Genomic DNA, 23,398 nt, shown 5'->3' with positions numbered 1-23,398 from the left:
GCTTAAGTCCATTGCAGCTTAAGGGTTTCAGACCCTGTAAAATGTTGCTGCCTAACAGTGTGTCTGAGTGTTTAACAGAGCTCCAAAACAATGACACTCACAGCGTCCCGCTTTGTCTATTTGAAATGTTTGGAGGCATGATTTGTCTCTATACAGTAGGCCCAGTAGGCTCTCATTCATGCACTTGGGTAAGTGATACATGAGATAAAAGATTTGAGGCACAAATGATGAGGAGTTCAAATTCCAAGATGTTGAAACACTTGGGGAACTCGTGTCTTAGGGACGTATGTTGGATACAATTGACACTGATAATGTGGAAATATTAATTATGCAGTCCTCTTCGCTGGGTTTATATCGCAATGATATGAAAGCCAGACACACGGCCATTGCACGCTAGGCAGCATAACTATTACTGTATGCCGCAATGGTTATGGTGCTTAGACCAAGCTAACCCCCAAGCTAAGCTCACCCTAAATCAATATTATTCAGCTGGCTGATGATTATTTATTATAGCCCACTGTATGTAAAACAGCTACCAGCCTCTATTAATAAACCTCTAACTGGTTACAGGGAATGATTCATTATGTTTTGCAATAGCTATGAACTATTGTCACTGTGTAAACATTTGTTGTCTCTAACACGGGATCCATTTACTCGGAGATAACAGTATAGGTCTGTCATAAACGTGGACTCCAGGAAGATGGCCGCCAGGCCCGTATTGTGGTAAAAGACCTGGAGACACCAACATCCTGGGACGTGTACGCGCAAGCAACGTCACACGTCCCCGGCGTATACGGGAACTTACTTCGTGGCGCACCCGCACGTGATCACGTGAGACGGGAGAACCCGAGACCCCACTTCTCGCGATAAGAGCCGTGGCGTCCAGGCTTTGGGTCAAGCAGTTAGTGATGGAGCTGTATGACGAACTGCCTGAACCTCCGCGGGCCCCTGGTGAGGCAGCCATTTTTAAAACCCCCACAGACACTGCCAGGCGTTACCATGGAGAGGGCAAATAGCAATGCCATAGTGTGCCATCTAACCAGGACATTACACTGCCCCTTTACTAAAACACTCCTCTCATAGGGCAGCAATGACTTCAATACAGTCTTACTATATACATTTCATATAACCAGGACATTACACTGCCCCTTTAATAAAATGACCACCTCATAGGGCAGCAATGCCTTCTGTACAGTCTTGCTATATACATTTCAAATAAGCAGAATTAGAGAACAAGGAGTGGGATATTTTTGTATAACCAATGCAAACAGCCAAGGGATATATGTAGAATATATGGCAGAGAAATCTGATGTATGTCACTAGGATGGAACACTAGTCTTGGCTGTGCACTAAGTACTGACTGTTACAACATATTACACAACTATTATTATACAACTATAGTTAGTATTGATACAATAAAGGTATTATAGTATGCAGAGCATTAACCAGCAAAGTATTAAAAAGAAAAACATATATTGTGGGAGATAATAATGGCTAAATTATGTTACTGGGCATAGGTTTACCTTGAATTCTTTTATATCAATTCTTCTACTTAAAGCTAGATGTTACTTGCTATTCATTTTGAACATATACAAAACCATTGGTAGAATATGGACTCATATTCATTGTAAATAAAACTGTTTAAATATATATATGTGTGTGTGTGTGTGTGTGTGTGTTGTGCACTGGTAATTTGTGTATATCGAATTGTAAAATCCAAAGTTAAAGGTTGTAAAGGAATCTTGTTGTAGAGAATGTCTTGAATTTAATGACATCATCAATTAAATTGCCTGTTTGCAGTTAATATGCAAAACTGTCAGTTATGTTGTAAAATGCATCTTTTAGACCCAGATTTGCTGATGTGGATTGCATGTTGTACACCAGGGATAGGAAACTTTTTAAGTAGTACTGGGCCAAAGCAAGATCTTGAAGTCCCTTGGTGTGTGTATGTTGGCTATTATATTGCATATGTTTTGTGTAGTTTGTGACACCTATGAATGGGGCTGCGTATGGGGACTGCTTGTGTAATTGTGTGTTTGGTGTGTATAGGTGTGAAGTTGCTGGTGGTATTGCGTGTGAGAGGCTGCTTATGGGGTTGTGTGAGTGTATGTGGATTGTATGTGTGTTATAGGGAAGAGGATTATTCTGCAGCTCTGTGTATAACTAGCAGTGTGTGTGGCTTCCCTGGGGTCCAGTGGAGACCAGGCTGGCCAGGTAAAGATCAAGGAGAGGAGCTGCAATAGCTGCTGCAGGCTGCTTTACTCCAGTGTGGATTCCTGTTCACAAGTGCTGGGAGGAAGTGATCCGAGTGCTGCAGTGCATTAATTGAAGATTGGCTCTCACCACCTGCAATCTCAAGTTGCACTAGAAAATATCTGAAGTTCCTCTGGGACTCCTGATAGGCCACAACCTTTTTGTCTCCAGGAGCCTTGAGTGCAAGCTACTGTTGATTTTTTTTTTTTAAATGCTTAATTCAGTGTTGTAATTTCAGAGAAGTGAAAGTTCCTCTTTAAATGGAAGACTTGAAGTGGTAAAACCATATAAGACCAGTTTGAGAAATTACATTGGTCCTGCTGCGTGCCTGGTTCTGCTTCCTCTGCACTGAGCTAAGCCTGGCGGTGCAGGGCTACACTTATTGACGGAGAGCACTCAGCTGACGCTTTCAGTCAATGAGCACAGCCCTGGAAAACCGGGTTTAGCTTAGTGGAGCTTTCATGAGCTTTCGGCTACAAACGAGGTGGTAATTAGACATCTTGCTGTCATCTGTTAAGATGTCTCTGAAGATATTTAAAGGATCACTATAGGGTCAGGAATACATGTTTGTATAGTGCTAAACCCACCATTTAAGTGGCTTGCCTGGCTTCGCCCCCCCTATGAAAGTTTAAAACTCTTATTATATAAACCTTATTACCAGCGCCACGTTGGTCTGCCGGTGCTGGCTCCGCCCCCTTTGTGACACCATCAAAATGGCCCATAGGGAAAGCATTGGATTGGCTTAAATAGACGCGGGGGCGGGCCAAATGTGATTTTGGCCAATCAGGACCTCCTCATAGAGATGCATTGAATCAATGCATCTCTATGAGGAAAATTCAGCGTCTCCATGCAGAGCGTGGGGACGCTGAACGGCAGGGCTGCTTACTGTGCAGCCTTGAGCCAGGATGCCCCTCCAGTGGCCATCTAAGGAGTGGCCACTTGCAGGTGTCTCTAGGGGCAGTGTAAACACTGCCTTTTCTCTGAAAAGGCAGTGTCTACATGAAAATGCCTGAAGGGAACTATTATACTCACCAGAACAACTACATTAAGCTGTAGTTGTTCTGGTGACTATAGTGTCCCTTTAAGGGAGACAGTCACTGGTTGGAGCTAGCGGAAAAGGTGTTGGGTTTTGGGAGTAGTAGTATATTAGTGTGTCATCAGCATAATATTGAAATCAAGTGAAGTGTTCTTTTTTTCGGAGACCAGCACATGCAGATATTGAAACATAAAACAAACTGTTATCACATCAAGGATCGTAGCAGGTGCCATAGTTGAAAACACTTGTAAGAAATAAATAATATTTCGAGGAAATTATTTCATTGAAAGTGCAATACAGAGAAGTTGTCAGTGATTGTGACAGGCAACATAACATTTTTGGAGGTTGAGTAGAGATAAATAGCCCTTCAAGTAAGAGGAGTTAGTCGGAATAGATATAAGATCAAATTTGAAAGGAAGCAGAAACATGCTGGTGTTAAAAGATAAGTGAATAAGAATTAAAGCTGGCAATTGAATGTATCTGGTAGCTCAGACACACAAAGTATGACATTTTGTTTGTCGGTCTGAATAGCGTTGTAAGCCATTTGTGTAAATATGTTGTCAGTTTTAGATTTAAGGTGGTGGGGCTATTCCTGAGCAATAAGATGGTATAGGGCAGGGGTAGGCAACCTTCGGCTCTACAGATGTTGTGGACTACATCTCCCTTGATGCTTTGCCAGCAATATGGCTGTAAAAGCATTATGGGAGATGTAGTCCAAAACATCTGTAGAGCCGAAGGTTGCCTACCCCTGGTATAGGGGTAGAGTGCAGGGAATATATATGAGATTTAAAATTTTAGAAAAAAACCCAAAGTATTTGGTATTGTATGAAGAAAATGTAGTGACATGTGATCAATAAATGCATTTTTAGTGGAGGAAGTTATTGGAAGAGTAAGATTATGCACATGATTGTGACAGTGCATTTGTAGAAAGTGGGCTATAATAGTATCACAGTTCCTGATACAAATATGTGAAGAGGAATTGAGGTGGTGGGGTCATCGTTTACTAGCATTGATGATAAATTACTTATTGTCTTATATTAAAGAGCAGTGTTGGAATATATCTCACGTTGTGTTTAAATTGATATTTAAAGGACCACTCTAGTGCCAGGAAAGCATACTCCTTTTCCTGGCACTAGAGTGCCCTGAGGGTGCCCCCACCCTCAGGGACCCCCTCCCGCCCGGCTCTGGAAAGGGGAAAGGGGTTAAATCTTACCTTTTTCCAGCGCTGGGCGGAGAGATCTCCTCCTGCTCTCCTCCTCCGATCCTCCTCTTCTCCTCCCCGTCGGCTGAATGCGCACGCGCGGCAAGAGCTGCGCGCGCATTCAGCCGGTCACATAGGAAAGCATTCATAATGCTTTCCTATGGACGCTGGCATGCTCTCACTGTGAAAATCACAGTGAGAAGCACACAAGCGCCTCTAGCGGCTGTCAATGAGACAGCCACTAGAGGACATAGGGGGAAGGCTTAACCCATTCATAAACATAGCAGTTTCTCTGAAACTGCTATGTTTATGAAAAAATGGGTTAACCCTAGAAGGACCTGGCACCCAGACCACTTCATTAAGCTGAAGTGGTCTGGGTGCCTAGAGTGGTCCTTTAATGGAGGTTTAGGAGGCTATAGTCATGAAGCGGGTTAGAACGTTGAGCACATTCACACTGATGGTGAAAAACAATGGCAAATAAGTAATAGTGATACACTAGAGTAGTATTCTACTCTGTGACATCCAAGGAGTTAGTAAGGTAAAGATGTTTTGGAGGTTGTCAAAACTATTTGTACTTCTCCAAGAATGAGTGTAGGTTTCTGTTCTGTAAAATCCTTTGTTAACAATGGTAATGTGTACTCTGTTTTAAAAGATACAAATCTATTATGTATCTTACAACTTTAGACAAAAGTTCAGGTTAGTTGTGTATTAACAGACCAAAAAGAGCAAATAGATACCATTTCTTTTTAACAGAATGCTGTAAGGTCCATTACTGCTTAATGTTCCTTACGCCGTTTATGGTGCAGTTGGTTTCATGTTGCTATCTTCTCTCCTGTTTTTGCGAATCCCTGCAGCTGTGCAGAGGTCTGTTGATTATGCAAGGCAGGTAGTATAGGCTGTGATTAAGGAGATCAGTCTGACTTTTATTGATGTATGTTTTAAAGGGAAACTCCAGTGCCAGGAAAACAATCTGTTTTCCTGGCACTGCCGGTCCCCTCTCCCTCCCACCTCCCATCCCCGGTAGCTGAAGGGGTGAAAACCACTTCAGGTCACTTACCTGAGACCCTGCCGATGTCTCTCGGCGGTGATTTGGGGTCGGCGTCGCTCCTCCCTGTAATCACGTCAGCAGGTGGGCGAGACTGATCCCGCCTGCCGGCTGAGGTAACCTAATGCCTGTGCGCGGCAATGCCGCGCACGTGCATTAGGTCTCCCCATAGGAAAGCATTGAAAAAAAATTTCAATGCTTTCCTATGGGGAATTGAGCGACGCTGGAGGTCCTCACACAGCGTCTAGTAGACAGCCACTAGATGTGGAGTTAACCCTGCAATGTAATTATTGCAGTTTATAAAAAAACTGCAATAATTACAGTTGCAGGGTTAAGGGTAGTGGGAGTTGGCACCCAGACCACTCCAATGGGCAGAAGTGGTTTGGGTGCCTGGAGTGTCCCTTTTAACCCCTTAAGGACCAAACTTCTGGAATAAAATGGAATCATGACGTGTCAGACATGTCGTGTGTCCTTAAGGGGTTAAACTGAGAAAGTGATCATTGAATGTTTGTCTGTAAGGAACAGATTCTTTCAAATTGCGTTTGTGACTATCAATGAATTGTATTAAATATCATTATATCCCCAGTATTGTCACCACCTGATTCTGGACCTGCTCACCTGAACTCCACTGGCAAGCGGAAAGCAGAAACAACTGACTCGGAGGACAGGGAAGGCTGTCATCAGGAAAAGAAAGTTTGTAAAGGTTTTCACACAACTCAAAACTGCACATGGCATTTGTGTGTGGTGGGACTGATTCCTCAATGTGTGTTCATATGTAACTGCTCTATTGATTGTCTTGGCCATCAAGTCTTTGCGTAGTGTCTAAAGTGCTTCTTTCGATCTGTGGTCATCTATTCAATGTATTCCTTTTGATGTCACTATATGGATAGGAGTAGAAGTAATGCTTCACGCACTTAATAATTGTGTCTATGATGTTGACTGTCTAATGTGATTACAGAGGAAGCCATTAACTATTAGAGTGTAATTATTACCCTTAATAGAGCTTTATTATTCCTCAACTTTCTAAACCTAATTGCTTGTAAAGAATCCAAAATATAGTTTAGCGCTTCAATAAATGTAGTTTTGTCAGTTTGATATATTGGCGGGGGAATCTGCATAATTGCTTGTAATTCTGCTACTTAGTGTTTTTTTTGGGGGGGGATGGAGGGAGGGGGATTGATTAGCCATAAAATAAACTAGTGTACATCTAATAAGATGGGGTGAAACCCATAGTTCTAGTCGTGGGTCTCTCCAATACCATTTATTGCCATTAAATTCTGTTCGTTGTAGAAATATTTTGTTTTCTTACTAATTCAATATGTAGATGTTTAATACTTTTAGTATTTTAAAATGCATTGTTTTTTTTTTTATTGGAAGTCTTTTATGATCTCACTGGGAGTTATAAGAATTTGTGTAAAGTATTATACTTTGGCTATTTTTCAACTGCTGTTGATAATTTGTTTTTGTTTTTTTAGGACTTCTTACTTTAAAAGCTCATGTAGCCGAGAGAAGAGGAGAACGAGAGGAGTTGCAGGATGCTCATACCATATTTGACCTAAGCCAGGAGTGTCAGCCAATGCCAGCTGACATGTAAGTGGACCCAAACCTGAGTTAAGTGTCTTGCATTGCTTATCAATGTAAATGCCTTAATAGCATTTGCATGGGTGAAGAATTGAGGAAATATTACAGTTCCTCTTGAATTTCACAGAAGAAGAGTAAGTACTTTGTCATTAAAACTCCTATACTTGTAATATTGTAAGCAGGATTTATGTTTACAGCTAACCTCCTGCTCTCTTAGTGTCCGTGTACCAGCACAGTCTTCCAAAACATACTTTCACAGTGGAGAAAGTAAAAAGTCATTGGTTTTGCAATTTGAATACAGCTTCACAGCTGACATGCTAATGCTTAGAAATGACAGATTCCCATGAGAATTACACAGGAATAGTGATGTTCAGGCTCAAACAAAAAATCAGGAGCTAGAACTTTACTGATCCCTTCTGGTGGTGCTCAGAATATGGAGGATTTTAATGTGATGTATGGTCAGGTGCAGGGCTTTTGCTTTTAATATTTATCCTTCCTTTTAATGCTGTAGACAACAGCTTCAGATTATTTCTGCTGCTACTATGTGCAGTTCTTCAGGCCATAGCAAGCATGTGAAAATATAATGAATGACATAAAGCAATCACGCTAGACCCTTGGGAGGACAGTGCCATTAAACAGGAAGTACTAATGTTTTATACTTGCCATTTTAATATTTTCTCTCTAAATTCTGTTTCCTATCCCTCCATCTTTCAGTTCACGTTTACTATACTTTGCGGTGTTTGATGGTCATGGAGGTAACCGAGCTGCACGGTTTGCTGCTCACAATCTACATCGGAATCTCCTGAAGAAAGTACCTCGAGGTAACACAAGGGTGCAACTCTTTATAGTGGGGGTTATCATGTGTCTGTGAGAGTCTGACTTTGTGAATGTTGTAGGCGAGGGAAGCAGTGTAGAGAAGGCAATGAAGAGGTGCATATTGGAAGCCTTTAAACAAACCGATGAAGAGTTCCTGAAACAAGCGGCCAGTCAGTGAGTATCCCATTTCTTCATAATGCCCTCTAAATATTTATTTATAAAATATTTTACCAGGATGGATATATTGAGATTTCTCTCGTTTTCAAGTATGTGAAAACACTTGAAATAAGGTATCACATAGTATGAATGGACTTTTGAACCCAAGTTTTAAAAATATTTTGGTATAATACCTGGAATACGCTTGGCAGTTCTCCACACTTCCCAAATAGTGCGTAAATCCTACTGTTTCTCCTACTGTGACAGACCGCAATAATATTGGATATACATATTGTCATGTACAGTGGGCATGATTCGGTCCCAGTATTACCAGGGATACCTGAATTGCCTGTTTTTGTTTTTTTGTTCGAATCTAGGGTTAACCTGAATGATTGAAATATTTATTCTGTTTAGCAATTTTGTCTGTTATGGAAGGAAAGGGAAATCCCTTTTGATCAAAAAAGCACTGCTAGGGCTGTGTTATATACTATTTTCACAAAGAACCCCCGCTGTACCTACAGCTAGAACTTGGTAATGTAACACTTTTGGGCCCAATAAATATAAGAATCCAGTGCTTAGTGCTTATCCACATCAGTATTTTCAATAGACCAGGTGTCGTATACTGGTCATGTTTTATGCAGCTCCATGAGAAGTCTTTGCAAGGCAGATGCTGTAATTGCCTTTAGTTTAGCTCCACTGAGCTGAACAAACCAGGAAGTAGCGGGAGCCCTTATCTGACATCCAGGGGTGTAACCAGGTTAATTTATAAAAGTGCCAATTTCTATTGAAATCGCCACTTTTTGTCAAACTAAAAGGAAAAGAAAGACACTCTTCACACACTTCAATCAAGCTGAAGTGCTTGAGGGTCTGGAGTGTCACTTGAAGGGGGAATTTTTTATTTTTTTTAAAATCTTTACTTTCCTAGTGCAGACAAGTAGTGAATTCATATTAACCCTTTCACTCCCAGAACAAAGTTGCAAGCACACTTGGAGTAGTGTGCATCATGACACATAGCTATACCTATTTACAACCAAATGTAATTTCCAAAAAGATTCTTTCGTTATTATTTTGTGTCTTACAGCAAACCGGCATGGAAAGACGGAACAACTGCCATCTGCGTTCTGGTTGCAGATAATGTCCTTTATATTGCCAATCTTGGAGATAGCAGAGTGAGTCTTCTGTAAAACTGTCAGCAGGGACTGAGGGAAAAAAATAATACATTTGTCTTGTTTCAACCATCTGAAAGTGCATGGATGCTTTTTGATTGCAGGAAATTTTGCCCGGTTAATAGTTCACGTATAGTAGGCAATTGGCAGTGGTTGCTGTCATGTGTGAACATTTAATAGCACTCAAATGCACAATTTGTATACTCCTGGAAAGGCATTCAGTTGTTCACAAGCACTCAGCCTCATGGCAATCAATTTATGAAACAGAGTTAAAAATGGTCATCTTGCAAGCGGATAATTAGTCATTTTTATTGTTTGCAGTTGCAAGTTAACTGGTTTGATTTGTTAACCTGCAATGCTTACACTGGTGCTTTTCTTGTGTGCATGAACTGACCAAAAAGTAACTCTCTAAATATATTTCAATTTATACATTTATTAGCAATTTATCGGTAATCACCTGCATAAATTAAACGTTGTTCTCAGACAATAAACACACATAAGTAGGAATATGTATACATGGACGTAAAGACAAAGTATATATAGTTAACCAACATATTCAATAACATACCAAAGGTCTTACACAATTTTATGAATGTTGCCGGGATTTCACCAAGGAAATGTGTAATGTTTTAACCCTTAAATATAATCAAATAACTTGACTACAAGCAAAGTTACTTATCTCATTAAAAATGAAAATCTTATTGGCTATTTAACTAAAATGTGCAGATTTAATTTCAATAGTAGCCTAAGGCAGATCTTGTCGGTCATATTTTTAATGACTGGTCAACTTTAAAGGGAAACTGTAATTTTTCTGTCAATTAAACACTCTAATAAACACTATTAAAAAAAAATTTCTGACATGAAGTGTTCATGAAGGTGTAGGTATTTAACACGCCTTAAAATAACACTATAGGGTCATAAATATAAACATGTATTCCTAACCCTATAGTGTTAAAACCACCATTTAAGTGGCTTGCCCCCTTATAAGGTAAGAAAATGTACATTATTTCCAGCCCTGCGTGGGTTATCCAGCTGGCTCCGGACCCAATTCGCCTCTTTGGCTGACATCAGAATTCATGATCTTAGCCAATCCAGTGCTTTCCCATAGGAAAAGCATTGGATTGGTTGAGATCGGCAAGGAGGTGGGCGGGGCCAAACACTGGCTTGCAGTCAACATCTCCTGTTAGAGATGCATTGAATCAATGCATCTCTATGGGGAAAGTCTCCATGCAGAGCATCTCATACACTGTGCAACACTTCCCCAGGAATCGCCTCTAGTAACCATCTGAGGAGTGGCCACTGGACCTGTCCCTAGGGAGCAGTGTAGACACTGCCCTTTCTCTGAAAAGGCAGTGTTCACATCAAAAAGGTTGCACGGACAGCCTATACTCACCAGAAAAACTACATTAAGCTGTAGTTGTTCTGTTGACTATATTGTACCTTTAACCGCAGAATTATTAATATTGGCACCACCATATTCATGACATGCACTGATCACATGTATAGTAGGGCATCTCTTCTTTCTAACTTGTCCGTTTAACAATGTTTTTTTTTTTAGTATTGGACAGGATGTGCTAAACAGTGATGTACATCCGGGGGCTAATCCTAGGGTCACCGACACCTGGGTGCAATAATCTTTTTTAAGCCTTCAGATGGTCATGGTTATATCACTAACTTCTTATCTTCACAAACCTACACTTTTAACCACACCCATTTCCTATGGAAACCACTCCAACTCTTTGCCACTCACCCAATTCACAAGGTAGCATGTCACCCACTTCCTACAATGCCAGCTTTGCTCCCAAAAAAACTTTTCCATGCCATCTTTGTGCCCAGATTTCCAGTGCCATTTCTGTCCCCATACAGCTACCCAGTGCCATTTGTGTCCAAAAAGTAGCTAATCAGTGTCATCTTTGTCTCAACATAACTAACCAGTGCCATTTTTGTGCCTAAATAGCTTATTAGTGCAGTCTTTGTGCCCAAATTACTTATCAAGGGCAGACCAAGAATCTAATCTCAGTAGAGGCATATGGGCTATAATTTAGGAGTTATGGGTGTATACGGGCTGTAGTGGGAAGGTGGGGACTGAAGTAAGTATGGTTAGGAGCTGTAGTGGAGGGTATGGGCTGTAATTGGGGGTTAGGAAATCTATTGAGGGATACGGTAGTATGGGTGTTAAGCAATGAATTTAGGGATGGCTGTAATGTGGGGGATATGGGCTGCAGTTTGGGGCAGGTGTAGTGGGGTGTAAAAGTGGGAATAGGGGCTGTAGTGGGAGGTATTGAGGGAGTAGTGGGGGATATGGGCTGTAGTAGGGATAGGGACTGCAGTGGGGTTATAGGGGCTACTGGTGGGTTGAAATGGCTTTTGTAGGGGGTTTAGGGGCTGTAGCAGGGTATAGAGGGAGCAATTGGGAGGTTAGGGACTGAGGTTGGGTATATGGGCACTAATTTGGGGGTTAGGGGTTGTAGTAGAGTATAGGGGCAGTAATTGGGGGGGTAGGGGCTGTAGCAGGATATTACGGCAGCAATTGGAGGTGAGGAGCTATAGTAGGGTTTAGGAGCAGCAATTGGGGATTTAGGGACTGTAGTAGGGTATGGGGCAACAACTGGGGGTTAGGGGCTGTAGGAGAGTGTAAAGGGCTGTGGTATCGGTGGGTTAGAGGCTGTGGTAGGGTATAAAGGCAGCACGTAGGGGTGGGTTAGGAGATGTATTAGGGTATAGGGGCTGCAGTAGAGTGTAAGTGGCAGTAGTAGTGGGTTTAGGGGCATGGGATGGTTATGCGTGCTGCTTTAGTATGGCTAAGGGCAGCTATTGGGGAGGGGGGAAACTAGTTCATCTCTCTCCTCCCTGAGGCTTATCTTGGGCTAGGGACGAGTAGAATCCTGATCTCTGGTGGTCCCAGGTGCCGGGGCGCTAAGTGGAGCCTAATTGAGGGGATGGGGCCTACCACGAAGGGGCAGGACCTAATGTGGCAGTGCGCATATAGCTGCAGAACGCCTGGGCGCTGTGCACCCCATGCACCCGCCCAGGATTGGCTCTGTGTGCATCATATGCCATGCTTTGCCATGCTTTTTATATGTTTAAAGAAAAGCAAAACCCTAAACTAAGTTTTGGGGGGGGGGGGGGGTTTGTTTAAATTGTTTTGTTCCTGGAATTTCTCCAGATACCTACACACTTTTCTTTACTGTGACTACAAACATGTAGAGATGGAAACATTACTGTTCTCATCCACATTTATAATATTACTTGTATTGGTTAAGGAAGTGCATGTATCATACATTTTTTTGATAAAAAAAACAGTCATAAACTGTACAAATATTGATATTTTTCAACAGTGTCCTTTCTTAGCTCCATGCCTTTTGACTGAATCTGTTATCTGTTTTCTACCACTCCCCAGCTACAGACACTGACTAACTTGATTGTGACTTATCTTGCGAATGGTTTGCTTCGGTTCTATCCTGGCAGTCACTCAGGACATGCTGTCATTGAGTACATCTTGCAATAATAACAAACACTGTTTGATTTAACTTCTGTTACTTTCTGGATACTCTGTAAATGTACATCTAGTGTTCTGTGCCTGAACATTATAACAGTGATGTCTATAAGGAGAGGAAAGGTCCCAGCAATGTTTAGAAAGTGCCCTTCAGTGATCTAAACAATTTGTAAACTTGTAGCCAGTTACTTCCATTCCCACAGCCTTATTCTCTCATGCACATAGCCACTAGTTTCTTCTTACAAACCCATCACACTTTCATGGGTTAAACTAAATCTGGAATTGTGTATTACGCTGCCTGGGGTGGATTTACACCCCTGGTAGCAGAGAGGTTTGACTCGGTATGTACAGCATTTTTTATATCTCCTGCTACACATAAAGTTTCCAGGCATTAACATTTCAAATCACTGAAGTGGTCATGGTGCATGGAGTAACCCTTTAAATATTAGTTATGTATTTTAAGTGTTACAGAAACATACAGAAAAACCAGTCTGTGCAGCACAATTATGTGTACACACATACACTGTAGGACATCCGTTTTCTGTCATTGTTTGACTGCATCAGGGACATTTTGTACATTGACATAGTTACACTTTTTCATCATGTCCTTGATATTTCTCTCTTATTCTGAGATCTCAGATTAATTTTATTGTACATTTCAGGTCATTGATTTGTTTTGAGCTGTTTTCCACCACATTAAATTTATCTAAAAAAAAAAGTGCATGCAAAAATGTGAAAGAGGATGGGCAAATATTTATTTTATTGGTTTATTGTATTGCTTTGTTTTTCGTTCTAACTGTAGTATTTCTTTCCTCTAGGCTGTGCTTTGTAGGATAAATGAAGACACTCAGAAACCCACAGTGCTGAGTTTGAGCAAGGAGCATAATCCTACTCAATATGAAGAGAGGATGAGGATTCAGAGGGCTGGTGGCAACGTGAGGTGAGAAACATCACAGCTAACCTCTCTGTACATATTTAAACTAGAAATCTCAACATAATGGTCCTTCGCATGCATTACCTATGACACCCATTTATTCATTCTATTTCATATTTCACATATAGGAATGTTGTTAGATTCATCAAGAATTATAACGCTAGCTTGCTGGGGTGGTTATAGTTCCATGATTTGATCTTTGCAGTATTTAAGCACAAAACTTCAAGGTTCACGATATACAAGATATTTAGGGTTTCATGTGTTCTTTTTTGGCCAGAGCTAATTTCAACACTGGCACCTGTCAACCAGCCGCCCGGAACAAGTTCTGTGCTGACTATACTAATTTTATCTAATTTGTGTGTATTGATGCTGCACACACAACTTGTTCTAAGAGAGCGGGGCCAAAGAGCGTTTAATATAGCCCAATTCGGGGGGCGGGGCCGGGCCGCCGAGCAGAGCGGTCGCAGGGAAGACCAGCTCCCGCAAACAACGACCCTGTAAGCCTGCCAAACTAGAATTTGCCCACCTAACTTACCCATCACTGCGACCCTCGATGGCAGAAGGCTTCCGGAACCGGGGAGAGGCTTGCTCCCCGAGTTTTAGTCCCCCGGAGGGGAGATCTCAGCTACAACTGGCGGGAACTCTCTTGGCGGTGAGTGAAGTGGACGGCCGCCGCTCCGCTATCCCGCTTTCCGATGCCTGAACGACACGCTACACCAGTGCGGACCCGGCCTCGGTCCCCCCCCCTGTGGGCCGGGGGGGGTGATCCCGGCCCTCACCCCAAGGCCGCACGCTGAGACCACGCTGTACCCAGAAGGCCCGAAGCCTGAATCCAAGATGGCGGAGGCAGTGTGTTAAGGAGTCAACTCACGGAGACCGCTGATCCCCGCCGGACAGGCATGCTTGGGGAAAATTCATTGCTTGGGAACGAGGCCTAGTGGGCGTTGTGACGGGGAGAGGCGACCGATCTACAGGCCTGACGTGCACTGACCCGAACTAACATGGAGTTCCAGCCTCGCTGCACACCCCTCATCTCCCCATGCCCCTCCAGCAGTCCCAAGAATGCCACGCATGGCCACAGACCCCAGGATGACCGGCCTCAAGAGATGTGGACGGCACCGGCAGTAACCAAAGCAGCGCATAAGTCTATAGACCAGTGCCAACCAAGACAGGGGTCTCCTGGGAGGTCTACAGCTGGAAAACCACAAGCGGCAAAGGGCCTATCAAACCACCAAGGTAGAACGTGCAATGCAGATCAGACATTTCAGACAGGAGATAGGCAACAATATTGAGCTGGTGATGAATGTCAGAAAGTGTCGATAAGACTGCACATTTTTTGTATGGAAGAAGCATGCGGAAAGTAAAAGTCTAGACACTTTCCTTGGATTTTCCTGCTATGCTGAAACTGTTCCTGATGTCTTGCACTTTTTGTGGAGTCTCCTGCAACTCAGTCATCAAAAAAATATTTCTCACCGCTGGAAATACCACACAGCCCAAACGCTCGCATCACAGCATATGCCTATCTTGAACTGAGAACAACTAAACCCATATTGCACTGACTAGCCGTGCAGGTTATTAGTTATTAGTTATTGGATTGCAGCTAAAGCAATGTTTTATGCCTTACAAACTTTAACTATGATTTCACTTTTGTTATGTACAGTTTACACTGAGACACGCTGAATTACAATCTAATGTTCCTAACTGCCACCGTTACGCTCCTTGCAGTGTTTTTCACGCTATTGCCTACATGCGTTAAATTTGAGGAGGAAAGGTTAAATCTTATTAAGCATGCTTAACTCTAATTAAGAAGTTAGACACCAGTACTGGATGTTGATATTGCATAGCCTGTAAACTGACAAACACATAATAACTGTAGTAACTTAAGCCTGTTCATATAAAAAATGTGCAATGTCTAATTTAGTTCTACCTAATCTTGTACCATACCTTTCATGATAAGCAAAATAGAAAAATCTTCTTACTCACTATTACGCTGAAAGTATAATTGTTTAATTAAGCTTGTTAAACCTATAAAAATGTGCGAATTTTCATGCCACTACCTAATGTATGTTACTATTGCAATACGCTGTTGTAGCGCCTGAATTTATGCTGTACCTACCCGCACAACAAAAATAAAGAATTAAAAAAAAAAATATAGCCCAATTCAGTGAACCGTAAACCACACTGTGCACTACGGGAAACTTGATGAGGGTTTTTTTCTTGTTAATGCCATTTCTATATATTGTATTAAAATTGGAAGTCATTTTTTTATTTATTTTTTATTCTTTATTTTTGCTGTGCAGAAAATATACATGAGAAGTTTGCAGTGCCACAATAGCGGGGCAAACTATGCATTTTCCAACAAATTAGACACTTGTAAGGCGTTTGTATGATATGCACAAAATGTTTGGTATATGTTGAGTATATCATTCTGGTTAAGTACATCTAAATAAACTTAAGAAACGTAAATTATTTTTAGTCCCTTTTGGAGGCTACCGAGACAAAGGCATTAGACAGAGAGATGTATAAATGCCGTAAGGGCAAATTTGGACATTAGTATGGTGTTTAGGGTGTCAGCACATACTTAGTAGTAAAAGCGTGAGTCAGGCTTTAACCTTAGTGTTGCACCAGGTGTGATATGTGTTTGCTGTTTAGGCAGCCTAGTTGATTTTAGTGTAAGTACGTTTAATTCTATTTGGTGCTTTCGCCCCTCCGGCGTTTGTGTGCCCTCCCCAGTTGCACTGAGTGCAGTGCTGCTTCGGGTTCTGCTAATTCTGCAAGATTTTTGTGTGGGTGTGTTGGGGAGGTTACTCCGGTAAGACTTCTAGTTTTAGCTTAGTTTCCATGGAGGCCAGGGAAGCTGTGCCCCTTTAGACTACATGGTGGTGCCTGCGGTGATGTGTCAGTGCTGTGACAGGGTGTTGTTCTGGGTACTGTTTGCTGACTATCTTGTCTAAGTTTGCATATGTGCGGTCTTTACTTGGGCATGGGATGTCTAGACCTGTGGACAGTAGTCGGGAGCAGAGACAAGTACCTCTCTAGAGGCTGACGCCACTGTCCGTGCTACAGGTGCCAGAGTGTAGTTCAGTGGTCATAGTGGTGATAGGGGGGCGGCCGCGGGGGTGTATCTCCTGCATGGTAGTGTGTTGATCGGGCCTCATTTGGTTAAGGGGGCTTTTGTCAATGAGTTGTGCTGTCTATGGGACATGGCGCTTTTGTAGTATGAGTACGTTCAGGGATGGGAGGCTGTAGCCTGAGGTGTTAGTTCGTACCATAGCCGGGTAGGCAGGGGGAGTGATGATTGCGGTGGCTGGGATTCGTTTCTATATGGGGGGGAGGGAGTCATTTTTACCCCAAACTTCCCCTTGCAATCTACTTTATCCTCCGTCATAGTTCTAAAGTATAGTGAAGTGAATTGTCTGTATCATAAACATTGTGAGTATATTATTGTACGCTAAAACAAGTCTTTTAAGATTTCCCTTTTGCCTTCAATCATCACATGCCTCCCACTTGCATTTGTCAAGGGGCCCACTGCTTTAGGGTGTGTACAGTGTTCTGCAGAGTCAGCAAATTCAGTGAAATGCCAGCTATCAGTTAGAGCCATACTTGCAGATAGCGCTCTGCCCATGTCTTGGTTTTGTATGTACAGAAAGCACTACCCTGTAGACAATTTAGGCTTAACTCCAATCCCTTTAGGCAGACAATCTTTTAGAGTGCACTTAAAGGGCACTGTCACTTCCCCGGACTTTAATATTCTGTTTAGTGAAACCTATATTTAAAAAAATGCGTATTTATGTGGTGTGAAAAATAAAATGCCTTTTTATCCTGCAAATGGATACCCACATCTTAGTTACCCCGTCAATCATTGTTACAAACTTTTGTCTCTATTTTTAAGCTGCAATGATCGGCCGACTGTTAGAGTTAAGTCGTTAAGCGCTGTTTTTTAACGAGCATTGAAATGTCTGACGTGACATGCAGGGCTGTTGAGATAGCTGAATGCGCTTCACGTCTGAGCAACGCTAAGTTAGGCATGGCTTCCCCTTGGGTTAATAACAGTGGCACTACACTTTGCTACCTGCCGTGTTTTAATTAATTGTTATGTATATTTTTTAATAATAAAGATATATTTTTCCTATACCATTCTGTATCGACTCCCTTTTGAGTGCAAGAGATTTTTCATGTGTGTCCCAAATCATGAGCGGAATAAGGCTTAGAGGAAATGAGACTAGACAAATAAGATCTATCGAGAATACTCAGATTATAGGGCAAAACAGAGAGAAAATATGTAAAGCTGCTGTCCTTTACCTCTGTCATTGGAAATAGTATATGCACTGTTCATCATGAACAGTTCTCTTCATACAAACATGAATGCGAGGAAAAGTCTGTCTGTTATGACAATGAGTGGTGTGATGTACATAATAATCTTATATGGTTGCAAATTGATTTGCCCTGGATGCCTTATTTTCATTTTTATTATTTCATTTTTTCATTTTTCCTCTTAGAAACATGTAGAATTACCTAATTAACTTGCTTAGCTCTAATGACTTTAACAATCTACACTATGAGTTTTAACCCCTTCACTCTACTGATAGGGCAAATATATTAAGCTGCTAAATATGCCCCAAGTCTCTCTCAGTGCTGTGTTTTTCACTGTTAGTCACCTTCTTGACTTGATATATTGCGTAGTTTTTTTTGAGATGCAGTTTTATCTGTTAACTTGCTCCTCTATTAACTCATTTTCCTCTGGTGATCACATTAACCTTTTAGATGTCTTGTCTTCTTACAGTATGATACTTTTTCCAATATTATATGGCTACTGATATTATTTATGAGACCATTATTTTGAGATTTACTCATCATGTTCTGTCTGTTCAACCTCTTCACATTACCATTTCCCTCTCCTTAAGGAACACTATAGCGTATAGGGAATACAAATATATATTCTTAAGGCTATAGAGCCCTAGTCACCTAAACGGTAACTATGGCCTTGTTCCGCGGTGAATAAATGGTTAATTAACCATTTATTTGCTTACCTTAATCCAGCACCGGGCTCCCTCGGCGCTGGTGACCTCTCCTCCTCCATCGACGTTGGCTCCCGAGTGGAGCCAGAGGTGCGTGCGCATTCAAACCCGCCTGTAGAAAAGGGACACTATAGTCACCAAAACAACTTTAGCTTAATGAAGCAGTTTTGGTGTATAGATCGTGCACATGAAGTCTTACTGACATTTAGGAGTTTAAGCACTTTTGTTTCTGTTTATGCAGCCCTAGCCACACCTCCCCTGGCTATGACTAACACAGCCTACATGAAAACAAAATGGTTTCATTTTCAATCAGATGTAACTTACTTTAAAAGTTTTTATGCCCTGCTCTGTAAATTGAGCTTTAATTACATACAGAAGGCTCTTGCAGCAGGGTCTAGCAAGTTATTAACAGAGCAGGAGATAAGAAATTATAGATTAAACAGAATTTGCAATAAAGGAAGTGTAAATGAAGTTTAGATGACTCTTTACATGAAGTGTTTTGGAAGGCTGTGCAAGTCATCTGCAGGGAGGTGTACCTAGGTCTCCATGAACAAAGTGATTTAACTCCTAAATGATAGAGAATTGAGAAGTTAGACTGCACGGGCATGACCTATACACCAAAACTGCTTTGGTACAAAGCCTTCCCCATCACGGTGGATTAGTCTCTTAAGGAGTGGTCTCAATCGTAAAGCTAGCCTTTTAGTGAATAATTTCAGATCGATGTTTATTAATGAGATGGGCAGTAATTTCCACATAATTCTGGGTTCTTCCACAGTTTTGGAATCAGTGTGATGGTGACTTCTAAGCTAGTTGTGGTGATCTGCCGGAAATGGTTTATTGAGTTTGATAGCTTCTAAAAAATTAGGAATAAGTTCCTTCTTAAAAGTTTTAGAATACACTAAGCATTTTTTGTGCCTTTTTTTACACAGAGATGGCAGAGTTTTGGGGGTGCTAGAGGTATCGCGTTCTCTTGGAGATGGACAATTCAAGCGCCTTGGAGTCAGCAACATACCAGATGTAAAAAGATGTCCACTCAATCAAAGTGACCGGTGAGGTTTTATACATTTATTTAATTTCCATTATATTAGTTAATTCAAGTATAACAATATGTAATATTAAAGCATACATGCAGCTATGAATAATTAATAGGATTTGACTTATTGATAAAAACCCACAGAATGGTTCATTTTTATGATTTATGCATGAGGAGAAATATTATATTTTTTGTATCGTATCTAATACTGTTCTTTCTGCTTTTAGGTTTATTTTGCTAGCCTGTGACGGGCTTTTCAAAGCCTTTTCAGCAGAAGAGGCTGTAACATTTATCTTGACAAATGTGCAGGTAAATTACCTTCCCATAACACATAGGGCTCAATTTAAAATTCTGTTCCTCACAAATCTCTTAATGCTGCTCGCTAGGATCTACCTATCTTTACTAATACACAAGTAAGTCCCATCAGGCCCCAACGCTCTGCTGAAGACTTATGTCTGTTCACACTTGCACCTTCATTTAGGGCAGCACTGTCCTTATGGAGCCCTTTTCCCTGCTCAATTAGACTCTAATCAAGTTTTCACTCTTTCAAATATCTCTTTAAAAAAAAACTAAACTTTTCTTGATATTAATTAAACTATCAATAGTTTTCTCTCCCAGCACCTCACTAACCCACTGTGATTCCTCTCCTGTAACTGTCACGTAAAATACTATGCCGTCATTGTAAACTTTTCTAACCGCCTACTTCCCATCTTACACTTACTTATTGTGTCATTTTACCCCACTCCCCTTAGAATGTGTTCCTTTGAGCAGGACGCTCAGCACGTTCTGTTACCATACATCTAACTGGTCTTGTTGCAACTGCTTGTTAGTCCCCCTAGTGTTCAGTGCTGCGGAATTTGTTGGCTCTTTATAAATAATACATAGGAAATCAGATAAAATATAGAACAAAAATTTAAAAAAGAAATTAATTGAGCAACTTGCTCCTAGTATTGTGTCTTTAACTTGAATGGTGTAATCCAGATGAAAGTATATTATATTTGTGAATTTCGTATCCACTTTAGGGTCTTGGGAGAGTGCATAGTTTAGCTAATGTATTGTTTTCCTGCTGTCACAGGAAGAAAGTTCTCCTTCAGAAAACTCTCCTCCAGTCCTTGATGCTCGGTATGAATCTGCATGCCACCGCCTTGCCAATGAAGCAGTGCGCCGAGGTGCTGCCGATAATGTCACTGTTCTGTTGGTACAGATCCAACACTGATAGAGTTGGGGGATGGATGGGGCCACACCACAGACGGATCTATTCACAGCTTTAAAACCTGTTGTAAATACGTTTTTCTATCATATGTTCAATAAGCAAAAAATCATTAGCATTGTTAATATTTTACAGTAAGTTTGATTTGTGTTTTAAAAATTCTGTAGCAAAATACAGCTACAGAAATCTTGCCGAGTATTTTTGCCCTGAGTGTAAGGTATGTCTGTGAGATTACAAGAAGAGCAAAGTGTCTTCAGTTTGAAGCGTGTGCTTTATAATGTAGTATGTCATTTTTAGGTGTGTAGCAGTAAATAGCAAGATGTTTTTTTGTTTGTTTGTTTGTTTTTTTGTAAATGCCTACATTTCTGCATTATGAAATAGCACTTTGTGTTAAAATGTCAACTGTGACTTGTAGATTAATGCATGGTATGTGTCAGAGATACTGTGTAACTCGCTTCACCATGACATTTGTTAAAGTACTGCAATGACATTTTTTTGTATTAAAAAAATGAATGGCCGTCATGTGAACTGGCGATTGTTTTTCTTTCAACATTTACCAGTTGATGCCTTAATTCCAACTCAGAAACAATTTAATAACTCTGCTCTGCAAACCGGAAAAAGCATGTGTGGGGGTTAGTGAAATCATTGTGCTGCACGTGCCAACTATCAACATATATCAACATACTGTGCAGTGGGAGATATTAGCTCAACATGGTTGTCAATCCCTGCTTTTTTTAATAGAGCACTCTTTATTTAATATGTGAATAATTTAACATCACAAACTGTATGTAATCAGCTTTCGTGACTATTTTCTCTTGATCTTTAAATTACATACCACACACCATAATCTTAAAAGAACACTCTGGCCACCATAACTGGTTTATATAAATTAAGTTTGTATGGTTCCAGGAGGCCCTCTGGCACTTTCTTACCTGAATGGGTTAAACTGCTTTCAAACAGTTTAACCCCAAAAGTTGCATCCAGAGCTGAATCTCCAGTTCCCCTAGCAGCATCTGGCTTCTGAAATTGATTGTCAGGAAATGCAGAGTGCCACTGGGCAGGGTCACCCACAGAGAGGACTCGGCGTTGCAGCTGTGGTAGCAACAACGTATGTGAGGAAGGCTGAACTTGATGGACGCAAGTCTCTTTTCAGCTATGTAACTATGTAATGTAACTATGTTTGCCATCACTGCTATAAGCCAATCAGTAGCTCCCCATTCATAGATAGGTTTTAATACAGAAATGTATCTTGGTTTGTCTCACTGGCGATCACTATAGTCTTTAAGTAAACAGGCTGATTCTGCAGTCTGTATTAGCAGAGAAACCTCTCATGTGGCAATCTGACAGCACTGGGAGAGCAGAGGAAAATGAAATGCTGTCTGCTTTCATAGCAAGCAGATACGCCTGGCTGCCTTCTATCACAGTAGCAAATAGTTTACAAAAGCAGTATAATAACTAGGATCATGGACTTAAAAAGAAGCTGAATATCGGATGGTGCAATAAACTCCCAACATACATGTGCGGTATAGAAATGGGTAGTCTGACACAGAAGAAGAAATTGAGGCTGTAGTAACAAACTAAGGTACTGCAATAATAGAGCTATAATTTGGCATGACATGTATACTATAAGTAACATGGTAAACAGAGCTGAAGAATAGTATCACAGAGAATTCTAAAATAAGATAGCATAATAAGGGATTATAAAATTAGCTTACTAACGGACCATAGTATCCAGCAAATATATGAGGAATTATCTGTAAAATGACTTATGTATGTCAGATGTAACACTGTTGTATAAATAGAACCTTTAACAAAAAGAGAAAGGCGTACAAAGAATGGAAGCACCATTAAATATCTCCAGAAGGTTCAGTTGGAGACAGAACAGGCATTTTGCCAATAACTTGTTATTTAGCTCTAGTAGTTGGATACTTACAGAGGCATAAAGTGTGAGATCAAAATATTTATCCCAGTTTATCAAGGAGGGGTGTGTAAATCAGTCCACAGTTTTCACTTGTCTGTTCAGTCTTTTCTAAAAAATATTTGTACATGTAACTAAAAAAAAAAAAAGTGCAGACCTAGCTTCCATTACAGATTGGAAATGACAGACAAAAGTATGCCTTAACTAAGTTGTGATGTCATGTAACAATCATCACCCGCAAGACTGTTGTGGCCAGACGGGCTGTTTTGTAATTACCCATGCACGCAAAAATGAAGAATTGGAAAAAAAAAAATATTCTGTGCATGTGAAAATTCAGATTTTAAGATCAGTTTTTCAAATGTCAGCAATTGGATGACTATTGTCAGTCACAAATATAGGACATTAAACAAATTAGAATATATGAGACAATCTAACCATACATGTTATAAATAGGAGTTATAATAATTTTATGTATACGTTAAATACACTTTTAGTTTTCACTGTCTTTATATCTTGGAGTTTAGTAGGTTGTGCT

At 40.8% G+C, this 23,398-nt stretch overlaps 1 protein-coding gene across 1 annotated transcript; it reads left to right on the top strand.

Annotated features, from left to right (window-relative positions):
* Positions 1 to 836: 836 nt before the first annotated feature.
* ILKAP (ILK associated serine/threonine phosphatase) lies at positions 837 to 21,473 on the top strand. Its single transcript, XM_063442390.1, has 10 exons — positions 837 to 951; positions 6,122 to 6,238; positions 7,011 to 7,125; positions 7,831 to 7,937; positions 8,013 to 8,106; positions 9,170 to 9,257; positions 13,569 to 13,690; positions 19,632 to 19,751; positions 19,963 to 20,044; positions 20,811 to 21,473. Exons 1-10 carry the CDS (start codon positions 909 to 911, stop codon positions 20,949 to 20,951), a joined length of 1,029 nt encoding a protein of 342 aa, XP_063298460.1. The 5' UTR covers positions 837 to 908; the 3' UTR covers positions 20,952 to 21,473.
* The last annotated feature ends 1,925 nt before the right edge of the window (positions 21,474 to 23,398 follow it).

The sequence above is a fragment of the Pelobates fuscus genome, chromosome 2 (assembly GCF_036172605.1).
Source record: "Pelobates fuscus isolate aPelFus1 chromosome 2, aPelFus1.pri, whole genome shotgun sequence".
NCBI lineage: Eukaryota > Metazoa > Chordata > Amphibia > Anura > Pelobatidae > Pelobates > Pelobates fuscus.
Note: the sequence above shows the minus strand (reverse complement) of the source record. Positions and strands in the feature narration are given on the sequence as shown.